General features: G+C 41.7%; 1 protein-coding gene across 1 annotated transcript in view; it reads right to left on the reverse strand.

Moving 5' to 3' along the window:
- Nucleotides 1-266: 266 nt before the first annotated feature.
- RGS22 (regulator of G protein signaling 22) overlaps nt 267-17,982 on the reverse strand; it is a 102,490-nt gene continuing 84,774 nt past the window's right edge. Inside the window, exons 22-28 of the mRNA XM_029914247.1 lie at nt 16,749-16,910; nt 10,982-11,161; nt 9,205-9,366; nt 4,532-4,630; nt 2,949-3,051; nt 2,071-2,190; nt 267-522 (exon numbers count right to left, since the gene is read on the reverse strand). Of these exons, the coding sequence (XP_029770107.1) occupies nt 506-522; nt 2,071-2,190; nt 2,949-3,051; nt 4,532-4,630; nt 9,205-9,366; nt 10,982-11,161; nt 16,749-16,910 (843 nt within the window). The 3' untranslated portion in view covers nt 267-505. The remainder of the gene's footprint in view (nt 523-2,070; nt 2,191-2,948; nt 3,052-4,531; nt 4,631-9,204; nt 9,367-10,981; nt 11,162-16,748; nt 16,911-17,982) is intronic.

Consider the following 17,982-nt stretch of genomic DNA (forward strand, 5'->3'; position numbering starts at 1 on the left):
CGCTGCCGTGCTGCTTGGCAGAAGCGTGCAACCCCGCCGCCCAGAGCGCTGCCTGTGTGGCGGTGTGGTTGCGGGGGAGCTCAAGGGCTGGGCAGGACAGTCCCATGGACCGGATGTGGCCTGCGGGCCATAGTTTGCCCATCTCTGCTTTAGTAAATGCATTGTGCTGTATTTAAGATGGTGTAGCACTTATTCACTAGCTCAGGCACTGAAGAAGCTGAATCCAATTGTAAGATCTTTGGGGCAGAAACCACATCTACCTGTGTGTTTATATGTGTGATTGTACCTAATCCTGATGGCAGCCTCTAGGCACCACCCAGCGTAAATAAGAACAACATTATATTGCCATTGAGTATGATTCTAGCATCTGTTGGCTCTTAAATATCCCAACTGATTATCTGTGCTCTGAAAACATGAGTGCAAAACAAACCACACATTATTTATTTTGACTGCTAGCTCGTCCCAAGGCCGCCATAATTCATTATCTCTGCATTCTGTTCTTCATTTAGGTTTTAAATCCTCCTGCAAAGGGTAACAGAATACCATTAGCAAGGCGGCAGCCATGGGGAAGGGATGGAACTTGCAATCACCAAGGTATCAAGAGGTTTTAGTTCATATCTAGGCAGTAATGAGATGTGCTGCTCTTTGGTAATACAAAAAGGAGAGGAGCAGTGCTAAGAGTGAGCTGCGTTCCTGTGTCACAGGCAGAGTCACAAGAGCAGGCAATCACATCACAATCAGAGTCTCACGGCCATCCTAAGGCAGCCAAAACCCTGGGTTGCTTGTGGGGAAAAGGAAGGGACGGAAAAGGAGATGGAGTACTAAGTTGGTGGGGCAACGGAAGTTAGCAAGGAAATGGGATGGGATGAGAGGAAGAGAGGAAAGGGGACTGATAATGAGGGACTGAAGGTGTGGGAGTCATTTAGAGAGCATAAAGGAGGACAGAGTCGTGAAAGGAGGGGTTGAACAGGCCGAAAAACCATGGGAAAGAAAGAAAGAATTTGAAACAGAGATGAAGAAAATCTAGCCTGTTGCATATTGCTCCTTCTGCTGGTCACAGACAAAAGGTATTGCCTCAAGAAGGGCCCATCCAGGCACTGCGAAGTGCAGTAGCAATAGGGAAGGGTCGAGTCCACCTTGCCTAAAGTAGGAAAATTAAAATAAAGCAATAAAAGATTAAGGGAAAACTGAGGGCTTGTTTACACTTACCTGGGGATTGACGCGTGGTGATCGATGCATTGGCGGTCGATTTAGCAAGTCTAGTGAAGACCCGCTAAATCAACTGCAGATCACTCTCCTGTCAACTCCTGTATTTCACCTAAATGGGAAGCGCAGGGGAGTCGATGGGAGAGCGTTTTCATCGACATAGCGTAGTGTGGACCCTTCGATAAGTAGATCTAAGTACGTCGACTTCAGCTACGTTAGTCACGTAGCTGAAGTTGCGTAACTTAGATCAATCTCCCCCTGTAGTGTAGACAAGGCCTGAGAGGGAATGGAGGCATGTTTCCATAGACATTATAGTAATTCTCGACTGCATCAATTTAAAAAAAAAATCAAGAGAGGCACTGTAGGTTCAGCCTAGCATGAAGGAACCCAGGGGACTCTTAACCTGGGGATTCAAATTGTAGCAAAATCTGTTTTTTTCCTTTGACATCTCTTTCATTCTCTCTCCTCTACCCCTTTTTATTCTGTTTCAGCTGCTGTGGCAGAGGCATGGTCTACACTGGGGGCGAGAGAGGGTCGATCTAAGTTATGCAACTTCAGCTACGTGAATAACGTAGCTGAAGTCGACGTACTTAGATTGACTTACCATGGTGTCTTCACTGCTGCTGCTCCCCTGCGCCTCTCACGGCGGTGGAGTACAGAAGTTGACGGGAGAGCACTCGGGGATCGCGATAAATCGACCCCCACTGGCTCGATTGCTGCCTGCCGATCCGGCAGGTAGTGCAGACATACCCAGAGTTAGTCTCTAGCTAGCTCTGAGTCATAATCTGAGAATTTCAGAATCCAAGGATGTAACTCAACTATGAATACCAAACAGAAGCAAATTATTAACTCTTTGGGACTCACTTCCCACATCTTTGGGAAGATTGGACTGTTTCTCCCAAATCAGACTAGTATTTGATGAAGTGATGGATTTCTCTGGATTTGCAGTGAAGTCAGGCTTCAAACAGGTCGTGGATGAGACACCTGTATAAAGAAAGCAATTTGACATTAAGGGAAACTGTGCTTTTGCTTAGAAGAAGTGCCTATTTTATGGTCAGATACAATCTCCAAAAAATTAATGGAACACCACAGTTGATTGTATAGTTTTGGGGCATGGACTATGAGGACATTAAATTAAATGCAGATATGAGCTGCTGCAACTCCCAGTACCTTCATGGAGAGAACACTGACAGTGTAATAGAATGTTTATACTTATTTTGTCCACATAAAGTTCAAGTGGCTGTAGTGCAAGGAACTGGGGAGGTAAAATGCAGCCTACAGCACAGAGCTGAAATGCACGGCTGCAGAGTACTCCCCCTTGTCTGCTGTGTCAGTGCACGGGCTGAAACAGTGTGCATTCTCCTCTGTGCTACATGTGCATAGGGTGACCAGATGTCCCGATTTTATAGGGACAGTCCTGATATTTGGGGCTTTTTTTTTTTAATATGGCTCCTATTACCACCCACCCCATCACGATTTTTCACATTTGCTATCTGGTCACACTACATGTGCGCTGCAGTGGTAACACTGGATCTCATGGCCGCTCCCAACACCACCCTCGTCACTGAGCTATATGGGTGTGAACAGCCACTCCACAGCAGACAGGGTGGTGGGAGGCGAGGACCACCCACACAGCCCTAAAGCAGAGCAAATGCGGAGGGCCTCATGCTGTGTGACTTTCACCATATAACGTTTAGTAGTCAGAACACTGTCCTCCTAAGCCACAGAACATGATTAATAACCTGTAGAAAATAATGATGTCCTTTTCTCCAGATCTTCTTGTATTTTAAGGAGTACTCTCTCCTGTTCGAGGGCTTCTATGTACTTGGAGTAAGACCAGGAAACCTGCAAGAACCATTTTCAAACATCAGCCTCTGTACCATGTGACTGGTAGTTGATGGTCTATTTCAGCAGCAGGACGGCTTGTTTATGTTAATACAATACCAGCTTTCTCGAAGCTGAAGAAGTTAGCCAAAGGGGAGTTTTGCCATTAAATACTGAAATTGTGAAACAATTCATTAGCAAGAAGTGAATCACAAAGCACTGGGAGGTGCAATACAGAAAAGTCTGACAGATTGGATGCTTATCCTAATTTATTCAGCTCTCCATTTTCTTTTACTCTTCCCTTCTCCATGTCGCATTTTTCTTTCTTTCCTCTTCCTAAAACATTACAGAATCTTACCCCTGCCAAAATTTCATTCTTTTTGTTCTTTTGAGCACCCAAAAGTGCCCACTCCCTCTGACCCACCGTGAGCCTCTCTACCTGCTAGCTACCCCACCCAGATCCCAGCAGGTCATATGAAATCTCCTGATTCTTTCTGCCCACACTTGGCAGCACCTTTCTATGACATGGAACCTTCTCTCCTGCAATAAGGAAAAAATGCTGCTCTTTAAATTTTAATGTACCCAGTCAGGTTCAAAGTAAGCTTTAGGCTGCTCACCCAAACATTATGAGACTGTACCTCTGTTTGGTTTAAGGCATAGCCCTAGTCAGGAATGTTCTGTATCAGCCTTTTTTCCTGAAGTGTTCAAAGTCTGAGGCCAATTTTAGATTTGGTGGTTCAGTCTGAGGAACTTTAATGCACTTCCTACAGTAACACAGGATTTGAAGACAGAAGCTGGTTCAGCAAAGATTACCAGACTCCTACAAATTCTGAAGCCGCTCCACCCTGGCCTGTCTGTGTAGGATAGCATCCTGGCTTCAGAATCAGCCAATCGAGCCTTTTCCAGAAGTAAAGCAAAGGTAAAAGGCCTGTTTGAGTGAGAGGACTGTGTGGGGGAGAGTGTGCTTATCCAAACTTCACTGAACCTAAAAACATGGTTTGGATTTTGGTTGGTTTGAGATTTTGGATGACATTCAAGCTGGTCTATATTCCACCCATCCATTTTACACTATAAACCATCGCTTAGTGTTCAGAAGTTGCTGTGCTCATTCCTTCTGTTATTTTAAAGAAAAAAAATTACTATTCCCCTGGCATTATAGACTGCCAATCTTCAGGAAAGTTCTGATATGAATCTGAAACTCCATTGCCTTGGGCTTATCTCAAGTGTAAATCAGTGCTACCCTCACTTATAAATTCAAAAGGCCTCAAGTTGTTAGAAATACTCCCCAGCATCTAAAAATGAAAGAACCTCAGAAGAGGCAGAGCAGGCTTTTAACCTGAAAAGTTACTGTGTCAAGAATGAGCAGTTCTTTAAGAACCCTGCAACAGCAGCATTAGTAGCCAATCCTCCACCTTCACTTTACATCAGCACCTTGCCTTATTTCTCTTCATTGATGTAGGTGGGGGTGTGGATATCTGTAGCAAGATATTTTATTACTCACCTGTCGTCCATATCCAGTTACAGATGAAGGTGTTCCTCTACCCATACTGGTCTCATCTACGGAAATACTGTCTGATAAGCTGACAACTTTTTTCAATTGCTGTTACCAATAGAAACAATTCTTTGATTAGTTGCAAATAACTGAGCTGGGGTGAAGAATAAGGTCAGAGAAGATGGTATTGTTGCATTTCAGCTGACCCACATGCAATATCACATAGCACTCCAAGCATATTTTGTACTGAGCTTTCTAATGCCCAGTTTTGTAGTTTATCATTCTTGCATACTAATAAGATTTGGGGTTTTATAGGTGTTTCTTTGCCCAACTAAACGTTTCCACCGCTCTAAATTTCTGCCAACCATTTTCATTGTGAACAGTTCCCATCCACCCTCTTGGACCCTAAATGGCACAATGAACCAGCAATGGAACACATTTCCATCAGGCTTGTCTACACAATCATTTAATTTGCAGCCCACTGGGATGTGAAACTACCCTGCTGTGGACTGACTGTCTGTGTGGACCCTGCTAATGCACATTAACAGTTTGTTAATGCACTTTGATCTAGTCCTCTTTGAAATAGGAGTAGATCAAAGCTCATTAACAAATGGTTAATGTATGTCAGCAGAGTTCAGTGGACAGTTAGTTCACAGCAGGATAGAGCAGAGTAGATTTTCACCCCAACTTGCCACAAACTAAATGTTTGTGTAGACAAACTCATATAATCTAGTTTTTTAAGGCCAGACGGGACTGTTGTGATGATCTAGTCTGACCATGTGCATAAACAGGTCACAGGATTTCCCTGAATAATTCCTGATTTAAGTCCAATAGCTCTGGGTGAACTAGAGCAGATTCTTTAGAAAAACATCCAATCTCAATTTAAACATTTTCAGTAATGGAGAATCTACCACAACCCTTGGTAAATTCTTCTAGTGGTTAATTGCTCTCACTGTGAATGTTATTTTGATGTCATAATAATGCTTTGTGTTTGAACCTTCCATCTGAGGAACTCAAAGTCCTTTACAAACATTGATTAATTAACTCTCACAACAACCCTGTGAGGTAGGTGTTACTCCCATTTTGCAGATGGCACAACTGAGCAAGAGAGGTTAAATGGCTTGCCCATGGTCACACAGTGGAGATGATAGAGCTGGCAAAAGAACCAAGTTCTTCCAATTCCCTGCCACAGAAGAGCATCTTTCTTCTATACTTCCCTCATTCTCCTCACCCTCCGACTGACCAGAACTGAAACACTGGGTCCTGAGCTGCTCCTCCAGCTTGAATTTAATCTTCCATCCCAAAGCAGACCCTCTGACCCCTCAAACTCTCCGTTGATTGGACAAAGACACAGTACACTCTTGAGTACAAATTTTATACTTACTGTTCTTTAAACTGGGAATGGGGGATTTGTGTGAGTTTTTGGATAATGTCATCTCATGCTATGCTAGATCATGACACAATATCATGTATTATAGCATCACATCGCCCCCAACAAATATGCTTGGTGATGTCAACTGAATAAAAGCTTGAAGAAAATTTTAAAAGTTCTTTTGCTTTCATAGTTTATCTTTAATGCAGGAAAATGTAAGTCAATAGAGAAGCCTGATCAGGCAGGAGAGACAAGAGCTTGGGAGAAAAATCATAAGCCTCGCAGCTGAAGCAGGAGTTTGGCAAATACAGACATTACTTAGCCAGCAGAGGACACTGGTTCAATAGCAGAAGCCCCTCAAGGCCCTACTAATTGTTGGCAGTGTTGGAGGAAATTCAGGACTCATTTTCAGACTCTGCACCATGCTAGTCTAACCCACTAATGACTGTATGTTGCCCTGGGACAAAGCAGTACCACTTGGTCAACAAGTCAACCCACTGAAGGATTTTAAAGCAGAAATTGGTTAAACATCAGCAATTCATTCATGTAATAGATCTTCTCTGCCGCTAACCTTGGAGTTTCTGTTTCCTAAATTTCTTGGAATTTTCATAATATTTTATTTATCTTCCTCCCCTAATTGTCCTAATATACCGTAAAATCCTGGAAATTAAAGTTAAGTAATTTTCCTATCCACCAAAGAACTGCAAGGTTTTATAAAATGGTGGCTGACTAACATACATCTTCCAAGAAACTGCTTTTAAAAAATAGTTAAAGCTTTATGGTCTAAAATTTAAAGATCCTGTTTCTGCTAGACACTGAGCACCCTCAACTTCCATGGATAAGAGAAGCTTAGCACTCAGCAGGATCTAGTCCAAATTGTTTAGTAACCTACATTTGTGCCATGAGGCTAAAGAGAAGAAGGAAAAGTCAAACCCAGGCATGGGGGATTGTCCTCTCTTGGTGGAGGGGGAGAGAAGGATGAGCACAGATTTAAAACTAAAACTAATTGCAACTTTTCAATCAGGCTTTGGGTGTTTCTCCTGTTAAGATTTCAAAAACTCTTTTTGTAAGTGAAGTGCAACTGCTTATGCAGAAATATTGGCATAAGAGCAATTTATAGAGTGACTAATGCAAATAGGAATAAGAAATGTAGCATGTACAGCCTAATGCCTTACCCAGGAGCAAATCCATAGCTCAAAGCCCAGGATGAATTGCTGGCTTTGGCCATGGGCAGATGTGCAGAAAGGGAGGAGGTAAAGCAGCCTCCCTCAAGCTTGCAACCTTCACAACAACTACTTCAGCCCAATAGCTGAAATATTGGCATGTGAGTGACCCTGCTCTGGCCTGCCTTCACCCCACGCCCACACAACCCTGCACATCGGCACCCAGGGACTGTGCATAGAGCTGGACTCTGCACTGGACACAGATAATGCAACCCAAGTATAGCTCCCCTGTGTCCAGCCCCTCTCCACTGGATTCACTGCCACAGGGCCATCAACAGCCACAGATGAAGGAGCTGGATTTTCCCCTAATGCTGAGTGGCACATACACAGAATATTAAAATAGTCAAATAATGTAAAGAAAAGATTTTGCACAGGCATCAACTTTTCCTTGCTCCATAACAATCTCCTCTTCTACATGGGACTTTCTTTGTGCTATATAAGGGCTAGGGAGTTTCAGCTTTGTTGCTCCAAACTCCATTCAAACAATAGTCTAAAAAAAAAAAAAAAGGAAGAAACTAGAGAGAAGGAAAGTCTGTTTTTACGGAGGTGAAGACACAAACATGCACTACCCATAAATGTTGCACTCTTTATCCATGCCCATGCTCAGGCATTTCAGTAGGGAGGCAATGTTCTCTGGAGGAATGAGCCTGAGTTGGGGGTTTCAGTCTTGGCTTGACACTGATAGCTGTGTGGCCTTGGGAAAGTCACAGCATCTTTCTGTGTCTCTGTTTCCCCCTCTATAAAGGGGATAATAATAGTTACATGATCTCCCAGGTTGTTGTGAGGATTTATTAGTTAATGTCTCTACCTATCTAGATACTCATAGTTCACATCACTACAGTATCTGAGCATCTGTTGGTAGGGTATTTTGAATATGTACAGTGCTATAGAAATGCTAATTAGAAGGCTTGCAGGTGTAATAGCTTATTTGCTCTTAAAGGGACACACACACACATCACATTTGGCCCAACATTTAGATTTTGTAAATGCAACCTTTCATCAAACAAAATATCAACAGAAACTTTTCCATATTTTAAAAACAAAATTTCAAGAGAAACAGCTTCACAAACATAGTAGCCGCATCCCAAACACAGACTACTTCTACTAGTGCATTAGAAACTAACAACTCAGGCTACGTCTTCACTACGGGGGGGGTCGATTTAAGATACGCAAATTCAGCTACGCGAATAGCGTAGCTGAATTCGATGTATCGCAGCCGACTTACCCCGCTGTGAGGACGGCGGCAAAATCGACCTCCGCGGCTTCCTGTCGACGGCTCTTACTCCCACCTTCACTGGTGGAGTAAGAGCGTCGATTCGGGGATCGATTGTCGCGTCCTGATGGGACGCGATAAATCGATCCCCGAGAGGTCGATTTCTACCCGCCGATTCAGGCGGGTAGTGTAGACCTGCCCTCAGACAGATTAGAAACTGCTCACTAACAAAAGTGAAAGTAAGTAGTCTAATAAATTCATTGTCAATGCTGAGGGAAATGCAAAAAATAAACAAAGAGGATAAAGAGTGAATCCTGCACCGGCATTTCAAAATCTTTGTTTGAATAATCTAAAGTGCTTTTTATTACATATGCAAGGAAACATGTTGATTTTAAATATAATTTGTGGCCTGATAGTAAACAGCTAAGCATGGTCTACTGACAATGACAGCGTGTTCTAGTGCAATTCCATGTGCAATTGTCAGTTTTACACATGTAGCACATGCAGATCTGTTTGAAAATTTAAGCCCTTCATGTTTTCACTTTCTCCCTCACCACAAGAGATGAACAGAAATATATTTCCACCCTATTTAAAATAAGAGGGAGGACAAATGCCCCAATCCTGCAAACACTTACCCCTGGGGCTTATCTTTAAGCACACAATTTAAGCATATGCGTGAGTATTTGCAGGATTGGAGCCTAATTCTCCAAGGACTGAATTGTACCTGAAGCCTGTATTCTAACAAAAGACATTTAGGGCCTGATCCAAAGCCAGCTGAAGTCAATGGGAGTCTTCTCATGGCCCATAGGGGGAATATTTGAATGTTTTACTCTTGTTTGCTGAAAAATGTGTTTATGGTATTTCAGCTTCTCACCTTTACGAGTGTGAGTCTTTCCTCTGTTGTTTTTCTTTTAACTTTTTGTCTCTTCTTTTCTTTTTTTCTCTCCAAAGTAGGCAAAATTTTCTCATCTGCCAAATTGCTTCGAAATTCACAAAATTTTGGCCAAAATTTAAACAGAAGAGCAAAAATAGTCATCTGAGCAGAAAGAAAAGGAAGTGTAATATGACTATGTTAAGAAAACAGAGTGTACTGTAAAAAGTAAATGTAGTTTACCATAACAATGCAATAACTATTCCTTTTTAGTACACAGCACGTTTCCTCCCACGTATTCCTTCCCAAAGCTGGACTGACATTTCAGTCCAGCTTTGCTCTGCACATGCTTCTCATCAGTATGTTTGTTACTGGTGAGAAATATTCCTAAAACACAGTTAAAAGGCACTCTTTTTTATATTTCCCTAAACAATTGTTTGCATTAATGAAAACATCCATCATTTTTTACAAGTATTCTTTATAAAGTATTCACCACTTGGATTGCTTTTTATACCACTCTTCTGCTTAAGTATTCCAAATATTCTGTTCATCAGGGAGACAGCTTTGTTTTTTTCCCCTCCTTAAGAGAAAGGACTTTTTTTTTTCTTCTTTCTTTTTTTTTTTTTTTTGCCTCTGGAAAAGCTCTTAAACCACATTAGAGATCTATGAGCAAATCTTGGATAATTTTTAAATGATATAATCTCTCATGGGGTCTTTTTTGAACTGGAATAAGAAAAACAATAAAAAAAAGCAATCAGAAAGCAATGCATTCTACTAACACATTGTACTAAGGCATGATATTGTTGAAAGTCCTGTATTGTCACTTGACTTCAGTGGGAGTTGAGGGCGCTCACCACTTCACAAAATTGGGGCCAATGTGCTTAATAGTGATATTTGATAAGAATGTCAGTCTTATCATTGTGCCAAATTCTTCCATTAGTCCCACGCTGTATTTCTGGAGTTTGCTGTATTCTATACAAGTTGGGCCCTTAAATCAGCATCTTCCCTTATCTTATGATCTGTATGAATTCTCCTGTCTTCCAAATCATTCACCTCATTATCTGAATGTTTTGTGGATTTGCATTAATAGATCTTCAAAAAAGGGGTGGGACAATTTGGTGGGGAAAGGGGGAAGACACAGCTACATGTTTTTGAGGAACAGAAGTATAAAAGGTAATGACCATAGAAGGTAAAAAGTGTGGGTTTACAAATGACCTTATTTGGTCTGTGCAGCAGAATGAGCAGAGAGAAAAAACCTGTTCACAGCCTGATCCTATTACACAGACCTTCTGAAGAAAAGGAAAAAGAAAAGGCAGTATTTGCAGTAAGTTATAAGCTGCTTTTGTATTTTGCTAATGTCTACAATATTTTTATATCTACTTAAGTGGTTCCTCAAACCACAAAATTTGGTCGCTACAGTTTAACTATTTACATCAAGCAATTCAGGAAAATGGAGTACTAGGTTTAAAGCAAGAACTCCTAATGCAGGGCTGATCACCCCTTCCCATGGTAAAACCAGCTGAAAAAGATCATACAGTGTATTGGTGATTAACAATATTCAGAGGTCTCTCCCACATCTTGACCCCTTAATTTTCAGGATAATAATTAGTTATCAGTTATTCAGGATAATTATTAGATAATAATAGGTGCAACTTTGTGCCCACAATGATTTATGGGACCAAAATTGTGCCCATAATAACAGAGACCATCTCTAAAAATCAGGCACAATATCTTTAACCAAATCTGATACTTTTCTCCCCACCCATCCCCATCATCTTACCTGTGCCTCTCTAAATACATATGGCCCTAGTTCTCTCCTGTGCTCTATAATCTTCTGAGCTTGCTCTGGTGGGATGTCAATTTGCAGAGCTGGTGGGATGGTGGAATTAATAAAGCAGTTGATGATAGCTGTGATCTTATTCTGGATAGTGGCATCATCACAGTGAGAATGGCACAAATCCTGAACAGTGGAAAATGCAGCATACAGTGAATATATTACTCATCAATAACTAGCCATTCAGTCTTTTACAAAAGCTAAGCAATCTGAATAACATCCGTTATATGCAAATAATTATGACACACAGTGCTGCAAGTAGATTTTAACTCTTACCAGTATGGCGACTCATGGGAGGGACACAAAGTGGGGCACCAGCTAAAGGGGGGCACGCAACCTCCCACGTGACCCCCCCCACGACCCTCCATGTGACCCCTCCCTGCTCCCAGCCCCCACACTGTCCCCGTCCCCTCCCCATCCCACATTACCTGGGAGGAGGGCTCTGTCCTCCCACTGCACTGGCTCCCCCGTCATTCGGCTGCTCTTCCTGGCAGCCAGGCCCCGGAGCCACTCCCGGATACTATGCCCGATGCAGCACAGCAACAGCCTGGGAGAGTGCCTGGCTCTCCCAGGCAGCTGTTGCGCTGCACTGGGCAGTGTCCCAGGCAGCGTGGCTGGAAGAGGAGAGGCGCTGGCCTTCTGGCTCTGGCCATGCCCCTTCCTCTTTCCTGCCCTGGGCCAGCGGGGGTACTTGAGCCTGGGGAGGGTCACTTGACCCTTTGTGCCCCTCCCACCAGTCGCCTGCACCTCACAAAAAATGTTCTATGACTAGAGCCCTGCATGGATACGAATTCATACACACGGGTGCGGATATCTGTGGATAGAAATTGGTATCTGCTGAACTGCGCGACTCTCCCGGGAACCGCAGTGGCAAAAGGAGAAGAACGTGGGGCCACCGGGTGGCCACATGCCGGCAGCTCCTACAGCGCAGCTGTATCGCCCCCATCCCTGTCCTCCAGCAGCGCTGTACAGACCCCAGAAAGGAGATGCAGCTGCATGCAAGACCTGGGAGTGGGGCTGGGGACGGTTCTGCTCCTTTCGCCACTGTGGTTCCTGGGAGAGCCCTGCAGTGTTCAGCAGATACCAAATGTGTCTTTCCGGTATGGTGTATCAGCAATAAATGTCTTAATTGTACAATGTACCTGACCATACCGGTTTACTTCCACACACACACACACACACACACACACACACACACACACACACACCTCCTTAACTAAGATGCAACAGAATTCTTGCATTGACTTTCTTAACAACAAATGGCACCAAAAAAGGCCAATGACATACTGGGTTGCATTCATAGTCATGGAGCAGACGTGATAGTCCCTGTATGTGCTTCTGGTGAGGCTGTGCACTTGATATTCTAGGTTCAATGTGAGCATGTTATTGACAAAAGTAAGGTCGTTCCAAACACAAATGAAGGTGTGAGAAGGACTGATTTCCAAAAAAGACTGAGCTAACTATGGATAGCATGGTGAGTCATAACTAAAGGGGACAAGGAGACTCCCTACAAACAGTGAGATAAGAATGATTCAGGATGGTATAAGGAGCTATAACCAGGAGTAATGGCATGAAATTAAGAAAGGGAACAATTTAGGCTACCAGTGAAACCTTCCTGATATTGAGATCTATTGGATTGTGTTATAGTTTCCCAAAGCCCCATGGCTTGGGATTATTAAAAGTAGAGTGGACACAGCACTAAAACACGGACAACAGGAATTCACTTGCAAGGATCTCATTCCTATGATCCTATAATTCTGATAAAACCCGTGACTGAAAGCAAGTGCTGTGTAGTCAAGCTCTGATGAAGTGCAGTGGCAGCATTAACCTATGAGAAAATGTTGTGAAGAACTGTCTTCAAATCTTTTGATATGCAGTTTCCTTCTATGCAGAAATCCTAACTTTCCATCGTATTATAAGTTTATCACAGTTCCTTAAATATCTCTATTATGATACAGTGAGCACTCTAAAGAACCTGTGGGAGCAGATCTGATTGAGCTCAAGAATTTGGGTTAACTTTTGATACCAGAAATTGTGTTGCAACTTGATCTTTAATCTGAAAGGAAATTAAACCCCATGGATTTTAAAAGATATTTCATAATTTAGAGAACTGTTTTGTTTTTATTATTAATACTTTTTTAATGGTGTGAAGGGGAAAAAATGATAAAAATTAAAATGAGAAAAGATAAACACATGTTTGAAAGGACAATAGAAAATCATATTCAGCATATCATAAAATAATATTATGCCTTTTCTTATTAATTTAGGATGTAAAAAAATTCAAATAAATCATAGAGGAAAGAGGAACAAGCCATAGGATATAAGAGGAAAGATGAGAGGCAGAACATAGTATAGCAGACAGAAAAAAAATCCTAAAATCTAATATTTATCCATATTTGTTTTAAAAGTCATTTCTTCTTATTTATTATCTTTCAGTTGCCCAAAAATGTCCTACCAATCTGCCAGGTGGTAAGGAGCACTGCAGACGTCAACTCCCACAGGGAGTTCTGTTTGAAAACCAATGGCACAATATGATTCAGACACTGCAGGCAGGCACTATGCAAAGTTCTGCACACAGCTTTTTGGCAATGGTCCTATGGTACATCCTGACCTGCAACACGCCTGCTCGTCTAGTCCTTGGCATCTATGAAGAGCAGCAGCTGTCAACCCTGCCAAATTGTGTGCATGTATAATTATGGTCAGATTGTACTTTTCTTTGTTAGATAGGAAAACAAATAAAATTAACATAAATTGAGGGTAAAACAATGGCTTTCGTCATAGAATATGTCCACAAAGAAAACACTTCAAATTGGAGCCCACTTTTCTCCATAATGTAGCTTGGGAGAACCACAAACCAACAGAAACTTCAGACATTTGTGTGTGGGTTTTGGCCTCCCAGCTACTCCCAGTTCTGGAGTAACAAGTGAATCACCATCTCATAGCCTTGGCTAGAGTCTCAGTTCTGCTGTGCCTTCTGAACCGGCTGGCCTTGGGAAGCACTTAGGGTTCAGTAATTTCAAAGCCTGATGAGCCAGCTCTGCTTTTCTGTGGTGGCAGCATTATTCATGTGCTAACTTGTATTTATGATGGCTAAGCAGGTGGCCAGCAGTGATTACTGGTATCATTAGTATTTCATTTATTTATAGCTATTATTTATTTTTTAAATAAAAACTTGAAACATGCAAATTAAGCTCATAGCTTGCCCAAGCAACTACATATTCTTATACTATTATCCTCATCCTCCCTCCTGCCAGCCCTTCTGTTTGTTACTCCTACTTGGGACTGTCTTTAGTGTATGTGTTCATACAGTGCCTGGCACAATTGGGCCCCAATCCTGACTGAGGTCTCCAGTGGCTACTGCAATATGGTATGAATGATAAATAATAATAATCATTGATCATATTAACTGATCACAGCAGCCTTCCCCCCTCTCTGCAGCCTGTATGTAGGGGCCAGGCATTGTCATTATCATAAGAAAGGCCATATTGGGTCAGACCAAAGGTCCATCTAGCCCAGCATCCTGTCTTCTGACCAGTGGCTAATGCCAGATGCCCCAGAGGGAATGAACAGAACAGTAATCACCAAGTGATCCATCCCCTGTTGCCCATTCCCAGCTTCTGGTAAACAGAGGCTAGGGATACCATCCCTGCCCATCCTGGCTAATAGTCACTGATGGACCTATCCTCCATTAATTTATCTAGTTCTTTTTTGAACCCTGTTATAGTCTTGGCCTTCACAACATCCTCTAGCAAACAGTTCCACAGATTGACTGTACTTTGTGTGAAGAAATACTTCCTTTTGTTTGTTTTAAACCTGCTGCCTATTAATTTTATTTGGTGACCCCTAGTTCTTGTGTTATGAGGAGTAAATAACACTTCCCTATTTTCTCTTTCCACACCATTCATGATTTTATAGACCTCTATCATATCCCCCCTTAATTGTCTCTTTTCCAAGCTGAAAAGTCCTGGTCTTATTAATCTTTCCTCATACAGAAGCTGTTCTATACCCTTAATCATTTTTGTTGCCCTTTTCTGAACCTTTTCCAATTCCAATATATCTTTTTTGAGATGGAGTGATCACATCTGCATGCAAGATGTGAGTGAACCATGGATTTATATAGAGGCAACATGATATTTTCTGCTTTATTATCTATCCCTTTCTTTATGATTCCCAACATTCTGTTCGCTTTTTTGACTGCAGTTGCACACTGAGTGGATGTTTTCAGAGAACTATCCACAATGACTCCAAGATCTCTTTCTTGAATGGGAACAGCTAATTTAGCCCCCATCATTTTATATGTATAGTTGGGATTATGTTTTCCAATGTGCATTACTTTACATTTATCAACATTGAATTTCATCTGCCATTTTGTTGCCCAGTCACCCAGTTTTGTGAGATCCCTTTGTAGCTCTCCACAGTCTGCTTTGGACTTCACTGTCTTGAGTAGTTTTGTATCATCTGCAAATTTTGCTGCCTCACTGTTTACCCCTTTTTCCAGATCACTTATGAATATGTTGAATACGACTGGTCCCGTTACAGACCTCTGGGGGACACCACTATTTACCTCTCTCCATTCTGAAAACTGACCATTTATTCCTACCCTTTGTTTCCTATGTTTTAACCAGTTACCGATCCATGAGAGGACTTTCCCTCTTATCCCATGACAACTCACTTTACCTAAGAGCCTTTGGTGAGGGTCAAAGGCTTGTCAAAGGCTTTCTGAAAATCTAAGTACACTATATCCACTGTGTCCCCCTCGTTCACATGCTTGTTGACCCCCCCCAAAGAATTCTAGTAGATTGGTGAGGCATGATTTTCCTTTACAAAAACCATGTTGACTCTTCCCTAACAAATTAGTCCTTGTGCTCTCCTGAACGCAGGCATGACTTACTTACTTCTAGTACTTTGGTGTAGCTCCATTAAAGTCAATAGAGCTATGCTGATCTACTGCAGCAGAGGATCTGGCCTAAAGGAGACATGACTAGTTTGGGAGAACCAGAGGATGATGACAACTCAGATTGCATCTTTTCTGAACACTTACACTTTGTAAAATTAACAGGAGTACTTGTGGCACCTTAGAGACTAACAAATTTATTAGAGCATAAGCTTTCGTGGGCTACAACCCACTTTTTCGGATGCATCCGAAGAAGTGGGTTGTAGCCCACGAAAGCTTACGCTCTAATAAATTTGTTGGTCTCTAAGGTGCCACAAGTACTCCTGTTCTTTTTGCGGATACAGACTAACATGGCTGCTACTCTGAAACTTTGTAAAATTGTGTACATATTGTATATAAAATAGTATTTTCTTTATTTACAATGGGTAATACTACTGGAATGCCTCTATAACCTGAATAAACATTTTAAGAATGCCCACTGTGTTTTGTAAAGCACAGTGCACATCAGTGCTCAACATAATAAATATTTTGGACATGAGTTAATTGACAATATCCCTGTAAAGGTCAATATCATTCTATAGTGTATATAAGCACAAAGGAATGTGGGTATGAAATTCTCAATTAATTTAAAATATTTTCTCTAAGGAATGGAGGAGGATCTGCATGGAGGAAAGAACAATAAAGCAGTGAAGTGGGTGGCATTGATCTTGACAGTAAATTGCATCAAGGCACTATAGTTAAAAGTCTCATGAAGTATGTTAATTGATATATACTTTTAAATCTGCATGTTACTCCCCTGCTCACATTATAGCACCATACCTTATATTTCTGAACCTCTTGCCAGAAGAGCACTCCGTTCTCCAGTAAATCTCCTTTCAAAGACACAAAGCGCTGAAACTGTAATGCTGTTACTGGATTCAGCAGCCCTTTACGGAACATGATTATTTCTCTAGATGAAGAAACCCACTTATTGTCCACATGCTGTCAAAAGGAAAAAAATGCACTGAATAAACTGTTTCAAAAAGCAATAACAAAAACATTAGTTAGGGTAAACTGTCTGATTCTTATCTTTGCACTGACCCTAACTTTCAGTAGTTTATGACACGGATACAATAGAACTTGGCAATTTCTTTCTTTCTTTCTTTGTGTGGTTGGTTGGTACAACATTTTTTGGAAAGGATGGATGAGAGAGGAAATGGAAACAGCCATTGCTATTAATTATGGCAACAAGCTATGTTTTAGGGAACAGTTTGAGTTTTGTACAAACAAACAACAGCAACAAAGAGAAAGGAACAGACAAACCCCATTGCTAAAGACTCCAAAATGCTTTTGACATGGACCTCACTAACAAAACCAGTTTTGAAAAGTGTTGCCATGATCACCAACAGAAGCTGGAGAGTTTGCTGTTTCTGGAATGAATTCTACAAATAGTAAAATGTGATTTAAAGTCATCAAGACATTTTGGGAATCTTCATGCTTCAAAATAGACAGTGAAACAGAATGCATGAAAGAGTGAGTGAAAAGTAAAGCCAGAGGGGGTAGAGAAAGAAAGACAATTTATACAGAAGTTAATTTGACATGAAGTTTAGAATGGAAATCAACCCCCAGTCCTTCTTTACTGAGCTCACAATTCTCATGCTTTGCTATTATTCCTTGAACAGTAAGCCAAGCAATTCCTCGCTGTTATCAGATGAATGACTGAAAACTACCCTATAACATCAGTATACAATCCATGAGGACCTTAAGGGAGGGAGTCATGTCCAATGGCTAGCAAGCAAGGGATAGAGGAATATTTGTTGTTGCAGATAGCCTTGGAAATCTAACATGAGAGCTAGAGCTGAAAGTCTGTCAATGGTTTCTCCTAACAGTAAAATAAAATCACAGGTTATACATAGTCCCATGCTACAGTCACCCAGCCTAACTTTTGGGCACTGTGGGAACTATGACAAGCCCCTCAATGTTTCGGAAAGCCACAGACAGAATCAGGGCTGGGAATGCTGCCTAGGCTGCGACTGGTGATGTTAGTGCAATTGCAAGCTCCCTACTGGCTGCC

This window comes from Terrapene carolina, unplaced genomic scaffold (assembly GCF_002925995.2).
Source record: "Terrapene carolina triunguis isolate 2854851 unplaced genomic scaffold, T_m_triunguis-2.0 Scaffold58, whole genome shotgun sequence".
Taxonomy (NCBI): Eukaryota; Metazoa; Chordata; order Testudines; family Emydidae; genus Terrapene; species Terrapene triunguis.